This window comes from Leopardus geoffroyi, chromosome A3 (genome assembly GCF_018350155.1).
Source record: "Leopardus geoffroyi isolate Oge1 chromosome A3, O.geoffroyi_Oge1_pat1.0, whole genome shotgun sequence".
In the NCBI taxonomy this organism is placed as follows: Eukaryota; Metazoa; Chordata; class Mammalia; order Carnivora; family Felidae; genus Leopardus; species Leopardus geoffroyi.
Genome location: NC_059336.1, coordinates 91,361,607 through 91,387,286, shown reverse-complemented (window position 1 = coordinate 91,387,286; position 25,680 = coordinate 91,361,607). Strand labels below are relative to the sequence as shown.

At 39.3% G+C, this 25,680-nt stretch overlaps 1 protein-coding gene across 1 annotated transcript in view; it reads left to right on the top strand.

Annotated features, from left to right (window-relative positions):
* Positions 1-16,892: 16,892 nt before the first annotated feature.
* Positions 16,893-25,680, top strand: part of TACR1 (tachykinin receptor 1) — a 150,061-nt gene continuing 141,273 nt past the window's right edge. The window contains exon 1 of the mRNA XM_045446620.1: positions 16,893-18,124. Coding sequence (XP_045302576.1) covers positions 17,736-18,124 — 389 coding nt within the window. The 5' untranslated portion in view covers positions 16,893-17,735. The remainder of the gene's footprint in view (positions 18,125-25,680) is intronic.

Here is a 25,680-nt window from a genome sequence, read left to right as displayed (position 1 = left end):
TGGAGGATTTAAGTCCAAGGTTATAGATGAATTCTGAAATAATGTCCATCAGCATAATAAAGTAATCATTTTCCAGAAAATAGAGTCAGGAGGGCATCTTCATCATGACTGCTCAACCACTGACAGAGTCATACCTCAAAATACGTGCTAATTCCCAAGGTTAGGCCAGTCCTACCCAAGAAAGAGAATAGTTGTTGAAGTTGGTTAATTTCCTGGGGACAAACATTGTTTATGAATTTAGACCGAACACTTCATGGCTATATATAGCCAACATAGAATGGGAAAATCACAAATTTGCATGAATTGCTTTAGGTAGGAGAAGTGTCAAATGAAGAGAGGTCCTAGAAGCTATGGATAAGCCAGCGACAACTGAAACCTAATTTGTTACTTTTTTTTTTTTTTTTAAGTGGAGAAACAGAGACTCATGGTAGCAATTAAGTTTGGATTGATTCAGATCCCCTGTCCTGCTTCATTTCTCTGGGCAGAATCCCTTGGGATAAGCCCTGTGACAGGCAAGAGGGAAAGCAGTAAAAATTCAGGGAAGAAGCAAATGGTACACCAAATATGCATGTTTGGGGACTCTGTGATGCCTAATTCATGCAGAAAGAGATTTTAAAATTGTATCTACAATATGCTACTGAAATGGTGCCCTACTGGCAGGTTCCTGACACAGGGAAGAAAAGAAAAATTGTAGAAAGTCAGTGTTTTCTGCACTAGAGGTCATATATAACCTCAAAATTACTAGAGCCTTTGTTGTGACTATCTAAAAAAAAATTCATGGACATTTAACACTGCATCAAAATGCAGGCAAAACCACCTACCAGTTGGAACTATGTCAAAAGTGCTAATCACAAAAAAAAACAAAAAAACAAAAACAAAAACAGTGAACAAAGGCCAGTAATTGGAGACTGGCCAAAGCAGGCCTATTTGGAACCTGTGACAACAGAGACTAAACAGTGACTTGGTATTGTGGACACTCAGATTGTATTAATGTCTCAAGGCCTCTTTAGATCCTCACTGTCACTTGTAATTAGAAAAAGCAAATGAACAGAAGGAAAAGCCTAAAGACACAGAAGTTCTGCTACAGGCTTTAGTGGTAGAAGTTAAAGTGAATATGGCCCAGCAATTTGAGGTCATGTCGGGATTGTTAATCTTTTTAGGGAATAAGAGTGACTAGGCCCCATCCGTATTAGGATTAGCCACCCCCCCCCCCCCACCCACCACCACACACAAACTAACACCATTCTACTGGAGCAGAGAGGAAGATGGGCACATTTTATCTGATCCAGTGGTCAGAACAAAACATCCTCTGATTGAAAAAAAATGGGGAGCATTTCAGAAAAGTATCCTAAGTAGATTTCTCTTAAAAACTTTTTTACATTGTAGGGAAAATATATATAAAATGCTTTAAACATAAATGAATGGTATATTGAATAATTATGAGTGAAGATTCACATAACCGCTACCCAGGACAAGAAATACATTGCCAGCACTCAGAAGTCTCCTATATGTTTCTTTTTATATCCCCTAAAAATAACTATTCTCTAGCATTTTTTGGTAATCTCTTCTTTTTTAGTTTCTTTATAGTGTTACCACTTAAGTATGCATCCTTAAAATTATAATTTACTTTTGTTTGCTTTTGAAATGTATATGGATGGAGTTTATCATGTATAGTTTTTTGTATCTTGCTTTCTTTCCATTCAGTGTTATGTTCATAAGATTCATTCATGTTTTTGTGTGTGCCTTCATTCATTCTATTCATTCCATTCATTCACTATCATTCCATTGTACGCCCACAGTACAATTTGTCTATATATTCTACTGTTGTACATTTATGTAGTTATAGTATAGGACAAATATGAACAATGCTAGCAAATGTGAACAATGTTACTATTAACATTCTTGTATGTGTACAAGAATGGTACTCATCTGCTTGTCTTTCTCTGGTATATCCCAAGGGGTAGAATTACTAGGTTACATGGTTAGTATATGTATTACTCAGAGCTTTCCACAGAAATAGAACCAATAGGATGTTTATACACTTATATAAATTAATATATATAGGTATACTATCTATTATCTAGCTAGCTAGCTATCTGTTGAAAGATTTTAAAGCACTGGCTCACATGATCATGGAGACTGGCAAGTCCAAAATCTGCAGGATGTACCAGCAGGCTAGAGACCTAGGAAATGGCTGATGTTGCAATTCAAGTCCAAAAGCCATCAGCTGTAGAATTCCCTCTTGCTTGGAGGATATCTGTTTTTTATTCTACTCAGGCCTTCAACTGATTAGATGACCCCTACCCACATTATGGAGGTCAATCTGCTTTACTCAGAGTCCACTGATTTAAATGTAAATCTCATCTAAAAACACGCTCCCTCACAGAAACATCTGGAATAATGTGTGACCTCATATCTGGGCACCGTGGCCCAACCAAATTGACACATAAAATTAACCATTATAGTATATATTCTAACTTTTTTAGGTAATACTAAACTATTTTTCCAAAGTGGCTATACTAACACAGGGTCATTAGTGAGCCTTCAGTTTCTTGTTAGGAAAGGGTTGATTTTGAAAAGCAGTCTGTATTTTTTTTCCCCTCCAGATTCTCTCTCTCTCTCTCTCTCTCTCTCACACACACACACACAAAACCACAAAAGAAACAAAAGCTAGGTTGAAAGAAGGCCTTGCCTCCTCCTGATGTTCAGGTGGCTAATGTAATTTTCAAGTCTTTTCAGCAGTCAACATCAGACCAAGTTTCTACTATAAAATATCGCAGGCTGGGGTAACTGTCTGAGGGCTTCTGGCTATGTTTACCATCAGTGATGATGCTACAGTTTACACAGTTGCCCAATCAGAAACTTGGGTTTTATCCCTGACTCCTCTGCCTGTTTAGAGCTAATTAGCCATCAATTCCTGTTGACTCTACTTCCTATGACTCTTTCATACATATCTGCATCATTCTATCCTCTCTGAAACTACTCAACTTCAGGCAATCTCTTGCCTGGACTGCTGCAACAGTGTCTTAACTGTATCCCTGTCTCACGTCTTACACACTCCAATCTTTTCTGGACTCCATGGAGCCAGAATGATTTTCTAATAAGTATCTATGAAATTATCACTCCCCTGCTTATAACACTTTGACATAAGATAAAGTCCTTCCTCCTTACTATGGTTTACAAGGCTTTGCATGATAGCAGCCCCTAGCTGGTTTTCCTTTACTCCCGTCTACCTCCTTCATCCCATATTGCCCTCACAAAGATTCAACCACAGAACATTTCTATCACTTCCGAAATGATTCACTTTCTTTCTAGCCTCCAGGCTTTCACACAGGTAATCCCCTTTGCCCAGAATACTCCTCACATCTGTTCATCTGACTTGACTCCTAATCCTTCAAGTTCTCAGCTAAGCAGAGACAATACTCTGTACTCATCAAGTCCAATTTCATATTCCCTCTTCTGGGACACACACAGAAGTACACTTCTCAGCCCTAGTGATTAATGTTAGGTGGAGCCATATTACCAGTTTTAACCAATGAAATATGATCAGAAGTGATATGTGTCATATGCATTGTGAGGCAGTTGAAAGCTTCTGCCTGGTTCTCATGTCTCTTGGCTTCTCCTATCCTGGAAAACTGAGAGCCTCATATTGAGAAGGCAGAGACGTAAGATTGAAGAAGTGGGATCTCTGAGTGGTCATAAGGAGGAGAGTCATCCAAGCTCACTGCAGGCTTTGTGAGCAAAAAAACAGGAGGCATTTTGTTAACTCACTAGGTTTCAAGAATGTCTGTTGCCATAGCATGGTCTAGTATCCTCTGGCTAATAGAGAAAATGGTATTAGCAATTGGGTACTACACAGAAAAACCTAATATATGTCACATTGGCTTAGCAGATGGGTGGCAGAGGTAAGAAAATTGACACTCAAGGCTAGGAAATGTTAATTTATGTTATAAAGAGGAAAAATACTTAGTCAATTTTTTTGTGTGATTAATGGAGTTTTGGTTCTCATATGAGGAAACCATTGACTTAATTTTTTTCAATTTTTTAGTGTTTATTTATTTTTGAGAGAGTGAGAGAGACAGAGCACAAGCAGGGAGAGAGGAGAGAGAGAGAGGGAGAGCACAGAATCGAGGCTCAGAACTGTCAGCACAGAGCCCGACACAAGGCTCGAATTCACAGATCATGAACTGAGCCAAAGTCGGACGCTTAACCAACTGAGCCACCCAAGCACCTCTCTCATGGAAAACATTGAAAGGAAGAAACTTAGTAATATGTGTTGAATATTATTTGGCTATGTTTGGCAAGGAATTACAAGAGGAGGTGAAATCAGAAAGGGATTAAGCAGAAATGAAAGTGAATAAATAGCACAAAAATTCATGGCCTGCAAGAACTAGAAAAGCCAATTTCTTTTATACCCAAACAGGAATAGATGGTGTTAAGAAAGTCTTGGAGTGGCAAAGGCCCATTACAATTCAGTCTTGTCAGAGATCAGATTAACTGTGAAGCCTTTCCATAGAAATTCAAGAGTCTCCATTAAGAGAGTTTAGGGGATAATAAAGCAAAGAAAAAGAGCAGATATGTCTTATCAAGTACTGCAGGTATAGGTACAGATATAAAGAACTGATCAGAATCAAATAGATATGTTTTGGAAAAGGCTTAACTGTTTAAGAAATCAGTAATCAAGGGGTGCCTGAATGGCTCAGTCTGTTAAGCATCTGACTCTTGGCTTCAGCTCAGGTCATAGTTTCATGGTGTGTGGGATTAAGCCCCACGTCAGGCTCTGCACTGACAGTGTGGAGCCTGCTTAGGATTCGCTCTCTCCCTCTCTCTCTGCCCCTCCCCAACTCAAAATAAATAAAGAAACTTAAAAAAATCAACAGTTGAGAAAAAAGAAAGAAATTGTGGTTGTTCAAGACTTAAAAAGACACTTGAATGCCATCTCACAAGAGTAACAACTGTGCAGTACTCAAGGAGGATGTAGTCCTCGGTGCACAATTTAGATGTGGCCATAAAGGAAGATGGAAAAGGAAGCTCCAGGAAGGCAGTAACAAGGAGCCACAGGCCATAGGGAACTCGGGAGTAGGACCAGGGCCTCATCAAGGAATCCTCCTTACCCCCAGGTCAGAGTTTCTCAGACTTGGCAATATTGACCTTTGTGCCAGGTAGGTTTTTGTTGTGGGTTATGCATTTTAGGATATTAACAGCATCCATGACCTCTGCCCACTAAATTCCAGTAGTGTCTCTTCCCCAGTTGTGACAACCAAAAATGTCTCCAAACATTGCCAAATGTTCTCTGTTGCAAAATTGCTCCTGGTTGGAACCACCATCCTAGGTTGGAGGAACTCCATAAGGTCCGCAAAGCAGGATTTTTTAGACTTGCCATTGAGTAGTGATGACTGCGTGTTTCTTATTTTCTCCTTTCCAAATGAGAATGTTATGATTATGGTTTCTCCTACCCAATTTTATAATTGCATATAGGGTGTAGGGTGAAAACACAGATATTTGTCTATTTTTAGTTCATATGTCTCCAGACCAATGGAATCCACATTCATACCTGATTTATCCAGAGATCCTCTATCCAGTTTGATGCTCTAACTGGATGGGATACTGAATTAACTCCCTTCGGGAGTGTATTCTGTGTGTGAGAGGAAGAATGAAATGAATATATGGTGACCAGAAGGATCAACTGTGCCAGAGACAATACTATGCATTCAAAAATTCTATTTTACATTTCTTCTTTTTAGGTACATGGTAACTACCTTGCAGCTTGGTGCTCTAACTGGATGGGATAATGAACTAACTTCCTTGGGCAGTGTATTCTGTGTGTGGAAGGAAAAATGAAATGAATATATGATGATCAGAAGGATCAATTGTGGCAGAGACAATGTTATGCAGTCAAAAATTCTATTTTACATTTCTTCTTTCTGGGCACATGGTGACTACCTTGCAGCTTGGTACAACCGTGTGACTAGTTTTGACCTAGGAAATACTTCTTGCAAAAGCAAGAAATAAAATTTTATTTTATTTGGGACATAGAGACTGTTTGTTAGTATAGCATGACCTAGCTAGCTCAGATGTCACTCCCCTTGTGACGCTGCTCTGACTCCCCAGCCCTGGGACAGGTCCCCTTTTTATATGCTCCATGCTTTTTGAACATGGTGCTTATCATGCTGTATTGTCTTTGCTATTTATTTGCCCCTTTGTTGAGGACAGGGATCATACTTTATTTACCATATGTATCATAGAGTCTGGCACTCAGATATTTGTGGAGCAAACCAAAGATGATTATTAATCACAGATGAGGTTGAAATTCATTGAACAGATTATAGAGCCAGCTGTTATATATTTTCACAGTCCATGGAATTGGTAGGAGAGAAAAAGCCTTAGTTGGAGCAAACACTAATACCTTTAAAGGCAGTGGAAGATGGGATATTTCATTCTGTTCTCCATTAATCACAGTAGTCTTCATACTAGAACATGGAGACAAGCAGGAAATAAAATAACTCCCAAATCACTTTCATCCCAAGTACTGTTCTAGAAAATTCCATGAACAGACTTCAGACAGATTTAACTTTGATGAGCTTTCAGTTTCTGAGATGTGAAGGAGAGATGGAAACAAAGTGCTTAGAGCGGCCGCAAGACAATTTTCTCCACAAGAATGTGGTATCGGGTGTGTTCAAGTCAACCTGCACACCATAAAACTAAACGACTCAAGCATTCAAGGGAAGATCTATTGACAATTAATGATCCGAGGAATCATATTAAGAACTGATGTTTAACTGGATCATTACCAAAACCCACAGACCACGGGCCTTCCCATTGTGGTTGTGAGAAAGAAGAAACAGTTGGATGTATGTAGAATACCATGCTTTTAATTATATGATTAATATTGATGATTACAGAGCACCCTGTGGTACAAGATGTACTGGGTTATTTGATAAGAAGCAAGCAGTTCACTGTGTTACTATTTCAGAGTAGATACACCAGATGCACATGGGTCTTGAAGACAAGGAAAAAAATAGCCTGCATTTTCCTGGAAAGCTTTTATCCATTTAAGAAGGTGTCTGAAGAGTTCCAGAGCCCCTCTCAATTTTAATGCTTAATGAAGAAGGTGGTCGATGAAAAAACTACTTGATGGCACACAGAAAGACATTAGACAGGCAAAAGTCCTAAATCACCTGGTTGAAATTTCTTTGAAATTATCCTTGACCAATGCCAGTTTTATCTAGACTTTATGAAATATATTAAGTATAATAGTAGTCCAGGTAAGAGTGGGAACTGTCCCAGAAAAGATTTCTGCTATTACCTTCTGTCCATGTCTTAACTACTATTGATAGTTAAGGCCCCTGTAAAGTTCTAAACTAAAGGGCTCTGTGGAAGTTTAACTCAAGGGATATTTGTGAGGCAATATTTCAATATTACAAAGTTCTTTTTAAATCTGAGACAGGCATCAGGTCCAAGCAGGATCAATACTTAGAAAATTAAGTCGGAAATGTTTTCCCCTTTTTGGAGGCTAGTAGGAAGAGGAATATGAGGGCTTTTTATGTTTGCTTAGCTCAGGCTCCAGTGGAGGCATTAGCTGATCCTCACAAGCCTTCCTTTTTAATTTTTTTTTTAAACTGCCAGTAACACTGTATTAGGAAGATGAAAGGAATAAAATGCCCATGGTTCCGCAGGCACGCGTCTGTCAGCATGATTTGACACCATGTCTATAGGATAGAACTTTGGCTCTAAAGTGGGGGATCAATTCTCTTCATAGATATTCACTGACAAAATACCCCTTACCTATGTGCTTACTAGTGCCAGCTTGTCACCTCAGACAAGCAGATAGAAGCCAAAAGTCATCAGGGTGGGAACAGATAAGGACCCTAAAACTATGCGCTTCTCTGGGCTCCTCTCCCATGAGACAGGGGCACTGGCAAAAAATCAGAGCAGCTACTTAGCCGCTGTGCACTATTAAGGCTAATAACAATGGTGGCAGGACAGAGTATATAGGTACTTTCTGTATATGCTGATCATTTTTTTTAAATAAAAGACCGAAAATGTCTCTAAAATATAAAGTCAATTAACTTTAAAAAGTTGAAACACGGCCATACTTGTTAAATAGGCACTGCCCATTGCCCAGTAGCTGCCTCCTTCTCCCACCAATCACCTTGACCCCTCTCCCTCAAAGCTTTTGCCTTTTCTTAAGCAGTGGTTAAGAGGCTGATGAACTGAGCAGAGGTGTTAGTAGTTTCATGGTGTTGACAAGACAAAAAATGGGGGGTTGGGCAAAATGGGTGAAGGGGAGTGGGAGATACAGGCTTCAATTATGAAATGTTTAAGTTACATAAAGAATATAATCAATGATATTGATATAGAGATATATGGGTACAAATGGTAGCTATACTTGTGGTAAACACAGCATAATGTATAAAATTGTCGAATCACTGTGTTGTACACCTGAAACTAATATAACATTGCATGTCAATTATACTAAAAAAATTTAAAAAATAAAGGAATACCCACACAAATGGACTTCAGTGCCCACAAAGAAGGAAGGACCCTTGTAAATGTCCAAGGATTCAGCGTGGACTCCCAGAAAACATTACTCAAGGAGTGATGATGAACGGAGAATAGACCAGACCTCACAAAGACCAAACTGTCACTTTCAATCAGCTCAAGCCCTGATTGGATTAAAGTCATTCTAACCACACGCCAGGAGCAGAAATAACTCCTGTCTGGGGGAATATAACATTATCCAATGCCTAAAATTAGCTCTATAATTTTGCAGACACCTTTTATGTCATACAATGAAAATAATTAAGCATGCAAAAAATACAAAAATTGACCAAAAATCAAGAGAAAAATAGACAGCATAAACAAACCCCCAATATCAAAATCTTATAATTATCAAACATGGACATTAAAGATATTATACTAATGTGTTTAAGATATTATATAACAAGATGAAAATTTTCAGTGGAGAACTGGAAACCATGAAAGAAATAAATGAAGATTCTGCAACTAAAATATAAAATATATTCTGCAAATACTAACCAAAATAAAGGCACAGCAATACCAATATCAGACAATGTAGATTCAAAGGAAGGAAATATTAATGGAGATGAAGAGGTGTATTTCATAATGACAAAGGGGTGAAGTTAACAGAAATATATACATATTTATCTTAAATTTGTCTGCACCTAATAATATAGCCATGTCAAAATATATGAAGCAAAACCTGACAGAATTAAAACTGTATTTATTCCTTTCAGTGACTGTATTCATAGAAATTCCAGAGGATTCCAAAATTAAACCTAAGAATTAATGAATGAATTTATCAGAGTTATAAATATAAAATAAAAACACAAAGATCAATTGTATATCTATATACAGCAGCATTTAGAAAGTAAAATTTGAAAAATTTCCACTTATAACAGCATCAGAGTGATCAAACATCTAGCAATATAGCCAATGAAAGATGTGGAAGACCTCCCTACTGGAAATTATGAAACTTAATTAAGAAACATTAAGAAGATCTAATTAATTAGAGATACACTACATTCTTGGCTTGGAATGTTCAATATCGTAAAGATGTAAATCCTTTCCAAATTAATCTAGATATCCAAAACAATCCCAATTTAAATTGTAGCAGAGTTGGTTTTTTTGGTAAAAACTGATAAATTCCAAAATTTGTGTGCAAATGCAAATCGACTATAAGAATGGCCAGGACAACTTAGAAGAAAAAAAAAATTGAGAACTTATACTGCTGGATTACAAAACAGCTTATTATAGATCTATAGTGGTGCTGGGGCAAGGATATTCAAAAGGCCAATTGAACAAAATAGAGAATCCAAAAATAGACTTTCACATACAGAATTACTTGATTTATGGCAGAGGCACCATTGAAAACAGTGAGAAGGAACATTCTTTTAGGTAAACTGTTCTAGGACAATTCAATATCAATGAAGATGAAAATGAATCTTAACCCTCTACTTCATACCATTCATGTTAGTCAATTCCAAGTAGCTTATAGATCTAGATGTAAAAGTTGAAGCAATCAAGTTAATGGAAGATAACATAAGAACATCTTCATGATCTTGGGGTAAGCAAAGATTTCTTAAAGCACGAAAAGCATTGACTAAAAAGAGGGGGAAAAGTGATAAATTGGGATACATTAATTTTAGGAATTTCTGGCCATCATAAAGGCAAACTACAGAATACAAAAAGATTTGCAATACATATAACTGACAAAGGACCTATTTCACATAAGAGTTCTTACAAATCAGTAAGAGAGAGAAACTAATTTTTTAAAAAAAATGAACAACCAGAATGGACACTTTCCAAAAATTGTATGAAAAGGTGCTCCACCACATTCTTTCATTCATGAATAAAACACAAACTAAAACCACAGTGGGGTATCCATGATGCATAACCCACTTGTCAGAATGGCAGAGATTAAGAAGACTGACAATACCATTTATCTGCAAGGATGTGGAGCAGCTGGAAAACTCATGTGTGTTGCTGTGGGAGTGTAGCTGTCACAAGCAACTATGTGTTTGTTAGTATCTACTAAAGCTGAGCATATGCAAACCTGTGACCCAGTAATTGTATTCCCAGGCATATTGCCAACAAAAATGCATGAACATGTGCTTAAAAAATAGTGACGTTGTTCTTATTGCCAGAAACAAAAACTAATCAAGTGTCCATCAACAGTAAATGAATAAACTAGTATTTTCAAACAATGGAATGTCATATGGCAATAAAAACGAACTCCTGTTACAAACAACATTAATGAATCTCACAATTGTAATGTGGATGAAAGAAGCTAGGCATAATTCCATTAATTTAAAATTCAAAAACATGCAAATTGAATCCACAGTTTTAGAAGCTATGGTAGTGGTTACCTTTGGAGAGGGTATAAGGGGGTCTCTGTCATGCTGGTAATAGAATATTTTTCCCTTAGGTTGTGTATCACAGATATGTTTATTTTCTGTGATTTATTGAGTTCTGCACTTATGATGTGTGTCCTTTTCTGAATAGATACATACTTCAATGAAATTGTATTTAAAAGATAAATAATGGTACAATTTTCATTTCAAGTATTAGATGGTCTTTAACTTTTCTCCTAAAATATTCTCCAGTAATAGAACAGAAATACTTAAACAGTTAGAACAACTTAACAGATCTGAAAATATTCTCCAGTAATAGAAAATAGTGATTTTCTTTAAGAAATGAGAGGTATACAAAGCCCTGTGAAAATTTTGTGTCTGTAAAATCATAGAAGTCTGTAAAAGGTGCCAAGGAGTATGTGTCATTTTTACATTTATTTTAAAGTAAAAAATATATATATACACTGAAGCTAAACTTCCAGTGTGAACGCGACAGAAAACAGCCTTAACAATGCAAAACTCTACCTGTGAACTCTTTCTGAAGAACTCACTACAGAATGAGCTTCTTTCAACCTAAAGATTAATGCAGAAATTTCAGCAAAGGACTGATAGTGACCACTGAATATATTTCATTATAGACCTAAGACCAAAACAAAAAGTGAAGATACATGTCAAAGAATTATGAGTACATGTTAAATATGTTGTCAAGGTAGAAATAACACAACTTTCCAAAGTGGGAGAAGGCAAAAAATAAAAAGGGAGACGTATTAACAGATTAAGCCATATGACATTGCTGATAATCAGCCATATTTTACCTACAAAGACAACAGGTTAGTATGGCTCAATTGAATAAGAAAGGCTCATAGATCACTACCTGGGTAACAGGTAGAAGATTTACAATGTCATTTAAAGCTGATAAACCACATTGCTACAAAAGGCCATATTTCATTCTTTCTGTTTTCACTCTTATGTGGATCCTGAGAAACTTAACAGAAGACCATGGGGAGGGGAAGGAAAAAAAAAAAGTTAGAGAGGGAGAGAGCCAAACCATAAGAGACTCTTAAAAACTGAGAATAAACTGAGGGTTGATAGGGGGTGGGAGGGAGGGGAGGGTGGAGGGGAGAGAAGGGTGGGTGATGGGCATTGAGGAGGGCACCTGTTGGGATGAGCACTGGGTGTTGTATGGAAACCAATTTGACAATAAATTTCATATAAATTTCATGTAAATTTCAAATAAATAAATAAAGCTGATAAACCATATAATAGAAGCCTATATGAGCCAAAAGAGGCTAAGAACATTATAAAAGGTACTAGTATAAAGGTAGCTACTGGAAAAACACACACAAAAATCTTTCTATACAACACACTAATATTTTTTTTTTTAATTTTTTTTTTTTCCAACGTTTATTTATTTTTGGGACAGAGAGAGACAGAGCATGAACGGGGGAGGGGCAGAGAGAGAGGGAGACACAGAATCAGAAACAGGCTCCAGGCTCTGAGCCATCAGCCCAGAGCCTGACGCGGGGCTCGAACTCACGGACCGTGAGATCGTGACCTGGCTGAAGTCGGACGCTTAACCGGCTGCGCCACCCAGGCGCCCCAACACACTAATATTTTTAAAGCAAACAGACCATAAATATAACATATACATTTGCCTATAATGTAAAAAAAAATGCACTCAGGAATATAACATAAAATAATGTAACAGAATTAAGATCAAACATCAGTCATATCATTAAATATGAACAGGTTTAACTCACTTAAAAGAAAATGATTTTTACACTGGCTTAGGAGAAGAAACTCAAAATCTATGCTATATGCTACAGTATATATAGACGCACAAATAAAACAGAGTGATTCAAGAAAGCTAAAGCTAAAGGTATTGGCAAATAGAGTGACTATATGTAAAGCACATGGAACAGTTGTTCCTGGCCCATGGTAAACATTGTTTAAGAGCCAGCTACCCTCTACTTTCTCCCTCTGCTTCCTGTTATTATTATTAATGCTTATTGTTGTTTTGTGTTGGGAAGATTTACAGTTTGGTGAATCCTAATCTGTCGCTGCCTCCCTGCCTCACACCACCCTTCTAAATTCAACCATTGTCAAGCAATTCAATCCAACCTAATACGTGTGTATTGATCATGCACTGTGTGGAAGGCACTTCTAGCAAATGAGTAGTTGAATAACGTGGTTCTTGCTCTCAGGTAACTAACAATCTAATTTCCAAGAGACATAATGCACACCAGTTTGTCTTGTAAAAGGATGGCTGAGGATGGGAGCCAGTGACTAATTGTAGCAACTCATGCACACTGTGGAGGATGAAGGGGATGCATCCACATCAGTTGCATCCACATCAGTTGCATCCACAACTCTGGTCTTCAGAAGACCAGAGTTGATGGGGACCTGAATGCAGCTGCCCTCCCTTTCTCAGCCAACTCCAATGTCCTCTCCAATCAGCCACGTGGTTTCAAGCTTAAGGACAGCTGGACATAAGGGAGCCCTGGGGCTTTGTGGGGGTTGAGCTAAGAGAACAGTTCAACTGGACAGGCTAGGCTTTGCTGGGAGATCAGCATTGGAACCTGGAGAAAGAACCAAAACAGAAGGGCCTGGGTACTCAAATCTGAGAATGGGGGCAGGAATAAATTTTAAAACATTCAGAGGATGGATCTAGGAGACCTAGCATGACAGCAATGAGATTCTCAAAAGGAGAAAAAAGGACTGATGGAGAAGAAGTAATAATTTCAAAAACATGCTAGCTGAAAATTTCCTTGAGATGAAGAAAGGACTCATCTAGTTTCATGCTGTTTAAAGTAAAAGGCCAACATATTTATAAAGCTTGCTTGAAGAGAAGACTGACCCAGGGTACTTGGTAAAAACACAAATTGCTGAGTCCCAACCCAGAACTACCAAATGAGAATTTTCAGGGGAACATGATAATGTTTACTAACAAGTAACTAAGAGATTCTTATCATTAAGAAATCCGGAAAGCACTGGACCTATTTTAAGTTCCTCAAACTTTAATGTGCATACAAATAACCTGTCTTACAAAAATGCAGATTCTAATTTAGTAGTTCTGTGCTGGCCCAAGGACTTACACTTCTGACTGGTTCCTGGATAGTTCAGGGACCAGGACTACTATTTCTTGCTGTAGTTAGAGATGAGATGCTTCCCAATTCATTTTTTGATACATAACACTAATATCTGAAAAAAAAAAAAAAGGAAAAGAATATCTACATCAATCTCAACTAGAAAAACAGGTGTAAAAATGTTAAGTCATTAGCAGGTTGAATTCAGCAATACATCAAAGAAATAATATAGCCTCAGACTAAGCAGAGTTTGTGCCAGGAATGCTAGGGTGAGTCCATGTTTAGTCAGTGTTGGGAAATCTATTCATTTAATCTATTATGTCAACAAATTAGTGAAAAAAAATTATACAATCAGCAAGACATCCTGAAAAAGACATTTAAAATAAAAGAAATTACAAGACATTCTTATTTAAACTTCCAGGTAAAATAAAGTAGAAGGAAACTAAACATAAAAGACTATTTAGCAAATTTTACATCAAATACTATCCTAAATGGTTAAAATTCACAGTCATCTAAATTTAAATTCAGAAACTATACAGAAATATCTGCTATCATCAATTTTAATTTAACATTGTTCTAGAAGGTAAAGGAAATTCAGTGAGACAAGAATATGCTAATGATGTAATTGAAAATGTAAAGAATTCAAATAAAAAGCACTAAAATAAATAGGAAATTTAGTAAAATGACTAGGATACATACATACACACAAATACATACACACAGAAGTCAATGGGTTTTCTTTGATCTGGGATAAAAAAGGAAAAAGTAGTTCATTCAAAAAAGAAACAAAATCTACAGAATATATGGAAAGAAATTTAACCAAAAGATTGGATCTATTTTAAAATTTATTTTCAAATTTTAATATAAAATCTATTTTCAAAATTATAAAATCTTTTTGAAAGGCATAAATAAGACTTGAATAAATGGAAAAGCATACCATGTTCTTGGATTTAAAAAATTAATATAAAAAATTTCAGTTTTGTCAAAATTGGATAAATTCCAGACAATTCCAATTAGAATACTGATGCAGTGTGTTTTGTTTAATTTTTAAATTGAATTTAAAATATTAAAATTTAAATGTGATGTTCCAAATGGATTTTAAAAAGCATGAAATGAACATCCAGATGAACCTGCCTTACCAGATATCAGAATATTTTATTCCTATATTATTCAGGATAAGCTAGATCATGGTGAGTAACAAACTAATCCCAAACCCTAGTGCCCTAATACAACAAAATTTATTTCCTACTCATGCTACATGTCCAAAATGACTGGGCAGTGGCCTGGGTTATACAGTCACTTGGGAATTCAAGGTAATCAAGGCTTGTCTTCTTGTGGCTGCACCATTTGTGACTTGGCGGGAGAGAATAGGAAGAGACATTTCTTTCTCCCTCTGACACTCTCACTCTCTCTCTCTCTCTCTCTCTTTCTTCTATGCTTCAGCCTAGAAGCGACATACATCATTTCCACTCACAATCTATTGGCTAAATTAGTTTTCTCTTTGGATTTAGGGGTGCCTGGAGGAACAGGCAGTGCAAGGTGCGTTCATATAAATGCTGAAGTTCTCGCCTTCAGCAAAACCAAAGTGAACTAGCAGAAACCTCCACTTCGGCCCCTCACCCTCGCACCGTGAATGGATTCGTTTTAGCCCGGCATAAATCGGTACAATAAATTTCTAAGCCTTAAAAGCGCTTCCTGCCAAATACATGCTTGCTCGAAGGAGAGGCGCGCAACCAGGCAGGACTAGTGCGTAAACGCTGCTCCCTGGAGAGTGCAGGCTTGCGCCATCCCGAGCCTCAACGCGGAGCGATGCTACCCATCCCCACCCGCGTCTCACAGTTCTGAGTGCCCCGTAGGAAAAGGGGGGCAAGGAGCGAGGGGAGGCAAAGGGGTAGATGGCCCCCAGAAAGCCTCGGAAGATTCGATTACCCGCGGAACCGTGTCTCGTAGGCACTCTGGCTGGACCGCGCTCCGAACCTCATGCCATCTCGGCTTCTTCAAGATGATGCGCACGCACTGGAGAGCCTTTCCCACCTCTTCCCAGCGCCTGACTCCAGCTCGGCCTTTTGAAATGGCCTTGGACTGACAGATGAAGCCTTGAAGCCCGCCGGGGGCAGGGTGGAGGTGGAGAGAGACGGGAGACAGACCTGCCCTCCAGTCCCTTTGCAAACCTGAGACGGGGTAGGGGAAGGAGACCCCGACGCCACCCGGTCGGGCTGTGGCCGGCAGGCCCGGGAGGCTCGGAGGTAGAGGCTGGTAGGTCTCTGGGCGATGAACGCGAGGCCGCAGTGAGTGCTGGCAGAGAGCCAGAAGAGGCGCGTCTGGAAGACACACTGCTTGTAGGTGGCTCCTGGGCTCACCGAGCTTCGCAGGGAGCCCAGCCAGTCCCTGTTGCCTGCGCTGGGGCTCATCTGTAGAGCTCAGCTGGAGCTTTTCATGGACCGAGGGGCCAAACCACAAGAGAGCCTGGGAAGGTGTCCCCAAAGCTTAGAGTCTATCACTGCTTCCTCTGGGGAAGCGGTCTACCCAGGAAAAGGAACTAGGTATTTGGGGATATTTCCTAAATACGTTCTCAGAAAAGTTGTTTTTCGGACACCTGCAACTGGGCATCGTTGCCCCTTCCTTCTCGGTAGCGGACAGAGCGAGCCCGTGGTGCACTCGGGCTGGAGAGAGGCCCGGAAAGCAGCTCTGGCACATCGCCCCCACTCTTGCCGGACTCCCACAGCCACAGGCAGGCTCCTCTGCAGAGCTGTCGCAGCGCTCCGGGCTGCTCTCCCTGGAAGTTGTGTGTCCATCACTACAGCTCTTTCTCAAATCCTTTTCTGTGGTTCCAGCTGCAGACTTCGTTTGGCGCAATTACTCCGAGGCTACCTAGCGCCCCCTCGCGGAATGCGTGGCCCCCTTCCCCCCTCCCCCGCCCCGGCTTAAAGACTCCCACAGCAGGTAGCAGCAAAAGGCGTGGTGGCTGCGTTAGTGGAGTGAGACAGTTGCCAACAGCTGGTTCAGCTGCTGCCCTGAGCACCGGGACCGGCAGCCCAGGTACTGCCCCTTCCCGGTGACGTCTCTGCAGAGGGTTATAAAAACCTTGCGCGCAGCCTACCGAGGTTCTGCTAACTCCCGAGCTGAGCAGGACCCGAGCCAAAGAGGCTCCTGAGAAGCTGCAGACCGCGGCGGCGGCGGCGGCAGCAGCAGCTGCAACAGAGCGAAAGCAAAGGAAAAAATCTCCAGCCAGATACGGGGCCCCAGAATCCTGGCTATAGACTCAGAACTTTTACAGGTCGCGTGGTGACGAACACACCCTTTTGCCCCCAGTCCTCCTGCAGAACAGGTTTTTTTTGTTTGTTTTTTGTTTTTTTGTTTTTTTGTTTTTTTTTTTTTGCATTTCCAGCTGCAAGCAGGGGGAATAGGAGTTGCAAATAGCAGCAGGTGCAAAAAGGCGAGGGTCTCCTGCTTCCTGGAAGCGTGACCCCTGGGATTTCCTTCTTTTTCCTAGTCCCACGCAGGAGAGACGCTGTCTCCGGATTTCTGAACTCAAATGCTTCCTGAAGCTTGAAAGTGGAGGAATTCAGAGCCACGAGGAGCAGACAGCGCATCTAGAAGCGTTTTATCTTCTGAGAGCCAACTCTTCTGCTTGGAAGGAAAGAGTTCTGCCCAGAAAGAGCCTGCAGCCCTCCTGTCTTGGATAAGCAGGACCCTGACCCCAGGCGTCAGCCTCAGGGCCTGCTGCAAAGGCAGGGTGTGTGCAGAGAAGAGGGCTTAACCGCCTAGCAGAGGAATGGATAACATCCTCCAGGTTGACTCAGACCTCTTCCCAAACATCTCCACCAACACCTCGGAGCCCAACCAGTTCGTGCAGCCGGCGTGGCAAATTGTCCTTTGGGCAGCTGCCTATACGGTCATCGTGGTGACCTCCGTCGTGGGCAACGTGGTGGTGATGTGGATCATCCTGGCCCACAAACGAATGAGGACAGTGACGAACTATTTCCTGGTGAACCTGGCTTTTGCAGAGGCATCCATGGCTGCGTTCAACACGGTGGTGAACTTCACCTATGCTGTCCACAACGAATGGTACTACGGCCTGTTCTACTGCAAGTTCCACAACTTCTTCCCCATCGCCGCTGTCTTCGCCAGCATCTATTCCATGACTGCTGTGGCCTTCGATAGGTGAGCTTGCCCTTTTTGGAAAAGGGAGAAATTGTCCATACCATGGCATTGCTGTGAGCTTCCGGGTTGCACTGCACCTGGTTCATGGTGGAGATTGGTCACCTGGACCCTGGGGTTATTACTGACAGCTAGTTGAATTAGTTGTTGATCTTATCTCACGATTTGCTTTTCTATTTTTTCTTTCCTTTCGTCTTCCTTTTCATTCATTGCCAGTCTCCCTTTGTTCACACACCTCCTTTTTCCTTCACTTAATTCTATTTCTTCACCCCTTCTGCACCCATCTTCTTAATAGGTTTCTTTCAACTACTGCTTTGCTTCTTTCCATATATTCTTCCTCTCATTTACCCTGAAAGCCTGAAGGGGATACTCCAGCCTTGGCCAAGGGACTGGCCCTTGGCTGGGGCTTTGTAAATCCCTGCAAGCCTACTATTCTGCTGGACAGCCTCTTGGTGCCTTCCAGTTTTAAGTGTGCCTAGGTAAAATTTCTCATTTTTCACTTTTTCTTGATATTCAGGAACTTTCTGCTCCCACCTCAACTCTCCAATATTCTTTCTATGTGAAGAGCATTTCATTAGAATCATAAAATACTCAGGATTCTAATTCAGCTCCATCTATGCTGCTTGGAGCTGTCATTCAGCAATGAGATGCTGCTAGACTGTTCCTCAGGAACTCCGCAAATAGGGGCCCAGGGAGCTTACCCAGGAGTTTTTCTAAATTTCTCTTGTCATGTACGGTCAATGTTTTTCACCTGTCTGTATCTACAGAGAAATGTGCTTGGCAAAGGCAGTTGAAAGCTCTTTTTTCCTGCACCCAACTAAGGTTTCAGAAGCTGGCTGATAAGGAAAATGCTGGCATTTTCGAACACTAGGGCTTGCGTTCTGGAACGAATGGCTCCTCAGGTGGCAGGATGGAAAATCGATTAGTAGAGCACAGCTTCCTCTGTATTGATATTTTTGTGGGTGTTATAGGTCTTTAGTGTGTATCTATGTGTGCACGAATATTCAATGCTTACCTGGGATGGGGAAGTATGTTTAAAACACCTGCCACTGTGATTTTGAAATGAGTTCTTTTCATGGCCTTACTGAGATAAATGAATTATGAGAAACCCAAAGAAGGGCCTAGGAGAAAAATCCCCCCCCCCTTCAAAATTCCCAAACTACTAAATTCTTTTAGCATAAATATTGTTTATGATTGGCAATTGATTTGAGGTCTTTTTCAGCTTCTGTAGTCAATGAACACTTTTAAAATCAGAGAAATGTAAGAAATCATTGCAGTGGTGTCCAAATGCTGGCTTCTAAATTCCACGTACAACTCCCTTTATGCAACTCTATGTGCTTGGTACATTGTGGTGACACGTTGCGGTGAATCAATTTATATTTTAAATGTAGACGGTAAACCAATTACTCAAAGTGGTAGTGAAATGAGTTCTTTTGTAAATTTATCTTTTATGCTACTTTAGTGTTCAGATACTAAGTTTGTTGAACGTGAAGTATGCCTATAAGTCTTTCTGCACTGACTTGTTCCTTTAACTGGACAGCAGACCCCTTAAATTTAGAAAACCCATAGCATGACATATGAATGAATATAGGTGCAGTGAAATGTGGTGTGATTTCATTCAGCCTTGATGAACTTTAAATCAGAGGGAAAGTTGGTATTTTAAATGCACTTGGGCCTTGTGTGAGCTCAAGGGAGACCTGTCAGTCAGTGTGCTTCTGAGCATTCAGCAGACAGATCTCTTGCTCCAGCTTACCCAGAAATGACATGTTCCACAGCCATGCTCTTTCCCTTTGAACTTAGAAGGCTAAGGACAGAAGCCAGGGTCAAAGTCTTCACATTGGAATGGGTAGGGAGCCAGATTTTAGTTGCCTTGACCCTGGCATCTCAGGCTCCATTATTCTCTCTAGGCAAACCATAGACAGGGACCCTGACCCTGCAGGACAGCTGCTTAGTGAGGTCAGAGGAGCCCTGGTGCCTGAGCTGAGGAAAATGACAGGAGCAAGAAATGCCCCCAAGTCCCTAATGTCCAGATACAGCCCAGGGAGATTATCAACATCATGCTCAAGGTTATAATCCAAGGTAGAGTTTGGGATTAGGCTTCAGGGCTCTGTCCCCAAGTCATCCAAGTGCTTGTTCTAATTTTCCTTGCTCAGCCTCATGAGCACAGTGAGTTAATCCCCCCAGACCCTCTGATGAAGGTAGCTCCACTGCATGTATATTCATCCATTCTCTCCCAAGAATATTTTAGAAAGGTAAGGGGCTGTAAGCAGTCATCATATCAATTATCTCTCCTTTCTCCACCAAGGCAGTGCAAACTTTAAGGAAATGTTAAATTATCTTTTTGTATGTTCCTTGAATTTTTAACAGATAATCTGAATCAAGTCCTAAAAAACAAAAGCATTATGGTTTTCCTTATTATAAAATTAAACCTGTTCATTGCAAAAACTCAGGAAATACGAAGAACATAGACACAAAATACGAATCAGCCATTACTTCACCATGCAAAAATAACACCTGTTAACATTTTAATTTCTCTTTTATGACTATTACACTACATAATTGAGGTCAGGTTCTGTATAAGTTTGCAGCTTACTTTTTTCCATTGATAGTAATGGAAAACATTAGTAACATTTTCCCATATTATTAAAAAGTCTCCAGTAACACAATATTAATGGCTTCATATTATTCCACTATATGAATGTGCTATTATTACTTTAACCATCCTCCTACTGTTGGGTATTTAGGTGATTTCTGAATATTTTTGCTTTATGGTTAATGCACTAATAAACATTTCTATATGGTAATTTTATTTTCCTTTCTTGATTATTTCCTTAGGATAGATTCCCAGAAGTGGAATTACTGGGTCAAATGAAATGAATTAAGGGAAAAAAAAAACATTTTTCCTCCTAATTTTAAGGGATTGTAAACTCTAAGCAAAGCAAGGAATATGTCTGTTCTGTCTTGTTTACTTTATCTCCTCAGCACAAGGCAGTACTGTCATCAGTCACTACACATTTGTTAAATAAGTGAATGAATGAACAAAATAATACATCTTCCCAAAAGAACATTTAGAAAAATACATAAAATTGTAAAGAAAATGTAAATATTGTCTACCATCCCACTACTGGCAGTAAACCTGTTAAAATTCTGGAATGCTAGCTTATACTGGCTTTTTTCTATCTGTGTTATTTATGCCACATACAGTTACTCCCATTTTTAAGGCTAAATTTTGGATCATAATAAAAACAGTTTCAATAGTTGCTTTTTTGTTTCATTCCTTACCATCATCTCATGTGTGTTTTCCATGGCATGAAATAGTTTGCAAAATAGAATTTTTGATCTATTAAAAATGGATGCATTATACTCATGGCTATAATAATTTATTTTACCATTCCCCTATTTTCATATGTAAATTTTTTCCATTTTTAATAACTACAAGTATCCCAGACATAACTCTTTGAGAGCATTCCTTGTTCTCTCCTCAAAATAAACTCCTTGATATAGAGTTGCTAGTTCAAACTGTCCTGGTAAACTTTGCCAAATTTTCTTCTAGAACTAAAATGTACATACAGAGAAAAAAGAGACTTTCACCTGTAAATTACAGTACTAATTTAATTATTTTCTGTTATCTTTCCATAGAGTGGGGAATGAGACATAGAGAGAGAGAGAGAACAAGAGTGTTTCTTCTTCTGAAGAAGGAATACTTATTTATTGAAGGCAATGGTTATCTAGAATAAAAGGGTTGCAGAGACAAATATACCTAAATAAGATCAGATCTAACTCTAATTAAACTCCAAAACACATCAGGGATTTTACTTTTTGAAACTATAATTTCTCCCACTTAAAATGAAATTCAAAAAAATTTCCCTATTATGGACTTATTTCACTTAGCATAATACATTCTAGTTTCATCCACATTGTTGCAAATGGCAAGATTTCATTCTTTTTGATCACCAAGTAATATTCTATTATATATAATATGCCACATCTTTTTTATCCATTCATCAGCCAATGGACATTTGGGCTCTTTCCGTAATTGGACTATTGTTGATAGTGTTGCCTTAATTTAAATAAAAATTTAAAAAAAGAAAAAATTTCCCTACTAGAAAAATTAGAAGGTATGTGTGATGTTTTATAAAATCAGAAGTTGGAGGACACTAAGAAGTGACACCACCATTTTGCAAAGACCCATGATGGTTGTCAGTTCTAGTACTGAAGAGCAGCACTAAGAAGGAAGGAAATAGGCCAATTCCTAAGCCCCACAAGAGGGACTATAGAGGCAAAAGGCAACCTGACTGGGAATTAAACACACAGCAACAGGAAGCTCAGCAAAGCACCGGGCTGGTAACACCACTTCTCTACCTGGAAGGGGCAAGTGTAATTTCAGCGAGTTGAAAGGAGAAGGTTGCTCACTCCTCAGACTGGTCCTGGATGTTGTGTTTGAGTGAAAGGAAACATCTAAATTATGATGGTCTCTGAACAATATGAAATATGATCAGGACCAAATATACAGTTGCCCAGATAGGGGCAATGGTTGAAGGCAAAAGAAGGAGTGAGCGCTCTGACAGAGTAAAAGAGGAACCAAAAGCAAAGACATGCATAAACAACAAAAACTTCTGATGGTTCTGTGATGTCTGTCCCATTCTCCCAGCCACACTCAGCTACAATTTAAATAGCCTGCTTCCCAGGTCTCCACCAGACCTGTAGTCTGTCCTTGAACCCCACCTTGTTGACTAGACTTGGATCCCATTGTATATCTCAGGTCAATTCTTCACTGCCCAGAGGTCAAACATAGATTTTAGAATCTTTTCACTAATTTAGATGAACCTTACAACCCATGACCAAGCATCTCTGTGATACTGAGAATGGTCATTCACTAGAAGCTTATCCATCACAACTGACCCTGTCTTTTCAAATCCAGAACCTCAAATGTCTGAGTTGACATAGATCAAAGTTGAGCTTGTTAACATCTTGGATGGGTCAATTAGACTGAAGGATCTTTCCTGGAGAAATTCAATGCCCACCTACTCTCTCTCTGGAGCTGTCACACTGCACTTGTCACATCCTGTCCCTACTCATGGGAGCTCCCAGTATGCTAAATGGTCAAGGACCTTGTTTTTAAAAAAACTGGCAGAAACATAGGTTTAATTGAAGGGAAATGAAGAGTAATTCTCAATGTAAATGCATGTAGTAGGACCACAAGACTTTGTTATTATTATTGATGTCAAATTAGCAAATGTTGAATGAGGATCTTGAGGTAGAAACACTCAGTTAAATTTGGACAAAGATCTTCAGTCCATTGATGGATAATGCCACCAGGTAAGGTGATGTTTCCTAACTCAAAGTCTCATGTCCTCCCTCAAGAGCTTTATGCTACATATTGAAGCAAATAGAACTGATATAGAGGTAGCTACAATATAAGGTGCTAGAATATGTTTTATATGATTATATAGACAAATTCAATATGAGAGAAGAGGAAGAACATTATGTCCAGCAGTGATGATTAAGGAAGACTTCAAAAAGTGGCAATTGACTTGGACCTTGAAGATTAGATCAAATTTTTTAGAGAAGATGATAAAGAAAGGTGACCTTCCGGGTAAAAGAAACTGTTGGACAAAATTATGGAAGCAAAAAGTTGCAAAATGTTTGGGAAGAATGACTGCTTGACTCAAGTGAAGTGAGTTCACAGGTAAATCAGGGAATGAATGAAGAGGTTAGTAAATCAGGAAATGAATGGAGAGGAAAGAGATGAATACAATTTTGGCTGGATTTGATGTGAAAATGTAACAATTAGTTGGAAATGCCCAACAAGGCAACTTGAGATATGGGACTAGAAACTAACTAAGAAGCCAGGGATGAAAATGTGGATTTAGGAGTTTTCCAAACAGATGGCTTATTTGAGTTTGAAAGAAGAAAACATCTCTTTTACCTGTACACATTTCCAGAGAAGAGGCAAAGACATCAACAATTCGTGAGAATGTCCTATCAAGTAATGGGGTGGGAGCAGGGGGGATGGCGGAAGAAGCAGAGAGGTAGTGGAGAAATCAGGATATGTAGAGTGACAAAGGTTAAGAGAGGTGACTTGTGGTTGGTTCTGTTCATCAGTGTCATTAGAATCCTAGGGTGATGAGGACATTGGATTTGGTAATTAAAGAACACTGGTAGCTATGAAAGGTAGTATTAGCAGAATATGATAAGGAGGGATAAAATTAGATGACAATGAGGAGAATGTCCTCTTCCTCATCCATCCATCCATCCATCCATCCATCCATCCATCCAACCATTACTGAGCACCTACCATATGCCAAATTCTGAGGCAGTAAAGCTTGCCTTTGCCCTTGTGCTCTCAGTTTTGGGGGATGATAAAGTCATGAATACCAATTTAACCCAATGTAATTAATACCATGCTGAGGGAGCTTGGAGACAGAGGGAAGAACTGCCATTGGGAATATGGGAAAAACTTACTGGTAAAATAAAGAAAAGGAAGAGAAGGAAGAAGGAGTGGAAGAAGGAGCAGAGGAGGAGAAAAGAAACAACAAAGTGCAGAGAAAACAATGTGGAGTTTGTATTTTTTAAATTAATTTCAGGAACACTCGACTGGGAATTATAATGATTTATAAGTGTTTGTCACTTGGACACTAGAAAAGAGATTTCATGTTAATAAAATTGATAATGATACTTTATGTTTCCATCCTCTCCAATCCATTGTCTCATCTAATCCTCAATAGCAATGGAGATTCTGTTTCTGCCATGAAAGACTATTAGAAACTATTTCTTTTAGCATCATCCTCCCACTCTTTACTCCCTCATAGCTTGGAGACCCATGCAATTTGCATTCCTGTGCCTTAGACATCTGCCTACATACTCCCACTCAAGGTGGCTTTTGGATGTTATATCATCTAAAGAAATCTGTCATTGAAGGCTGAAAAGTGACATAAGGGTCCTACTGTGCCAGAAAGGATGTTACAGACTCTTTGAAAATTTTCCACCCAAACAAAAACTCAACCCCACAACTTTTTAGACAGGGCCATTATGAGAATATCAAATTCTGCTTAAATATTTTACTCAATCTGTCTCATTTGTTAAATTCACATTTTGGTTCATTATAAAATTATTCCTTTTGTTGAACTGAAATCTGCCTCTGATTATGGGCTGCTCCTACTAATATAATGCCTCTTCTATGTGGCAGTCATTTAGATATATCCCTCCTAAAGCTTTTCCATCCCTGGTTAACTGCCCTCAGTTTCTTCATCTCTCCATCCTCCTTAGTCTCTACTGGCTATTCCCATTTGTTAATGGACCTCTTAACTGAGAGGTTAACTAATACCCAGAACTGTGCACTGCCTTATTAATATTACTCTGTCTGGCTTCACTTGCTATAGGGATGGCATCCTACCTGGTTACTTTGTCCTCTTAGACTTAGCACAAGTACCACCTGCACTAAGCCTTCAAGTCTCGATAAAGTATCCTTCTTACCTATTCCGATGTTATTTATACAATTTTCTGTAACTTGTTGGTCTCTCCCACACCTCCTTACCTGCTAGATTACAAGCATTATG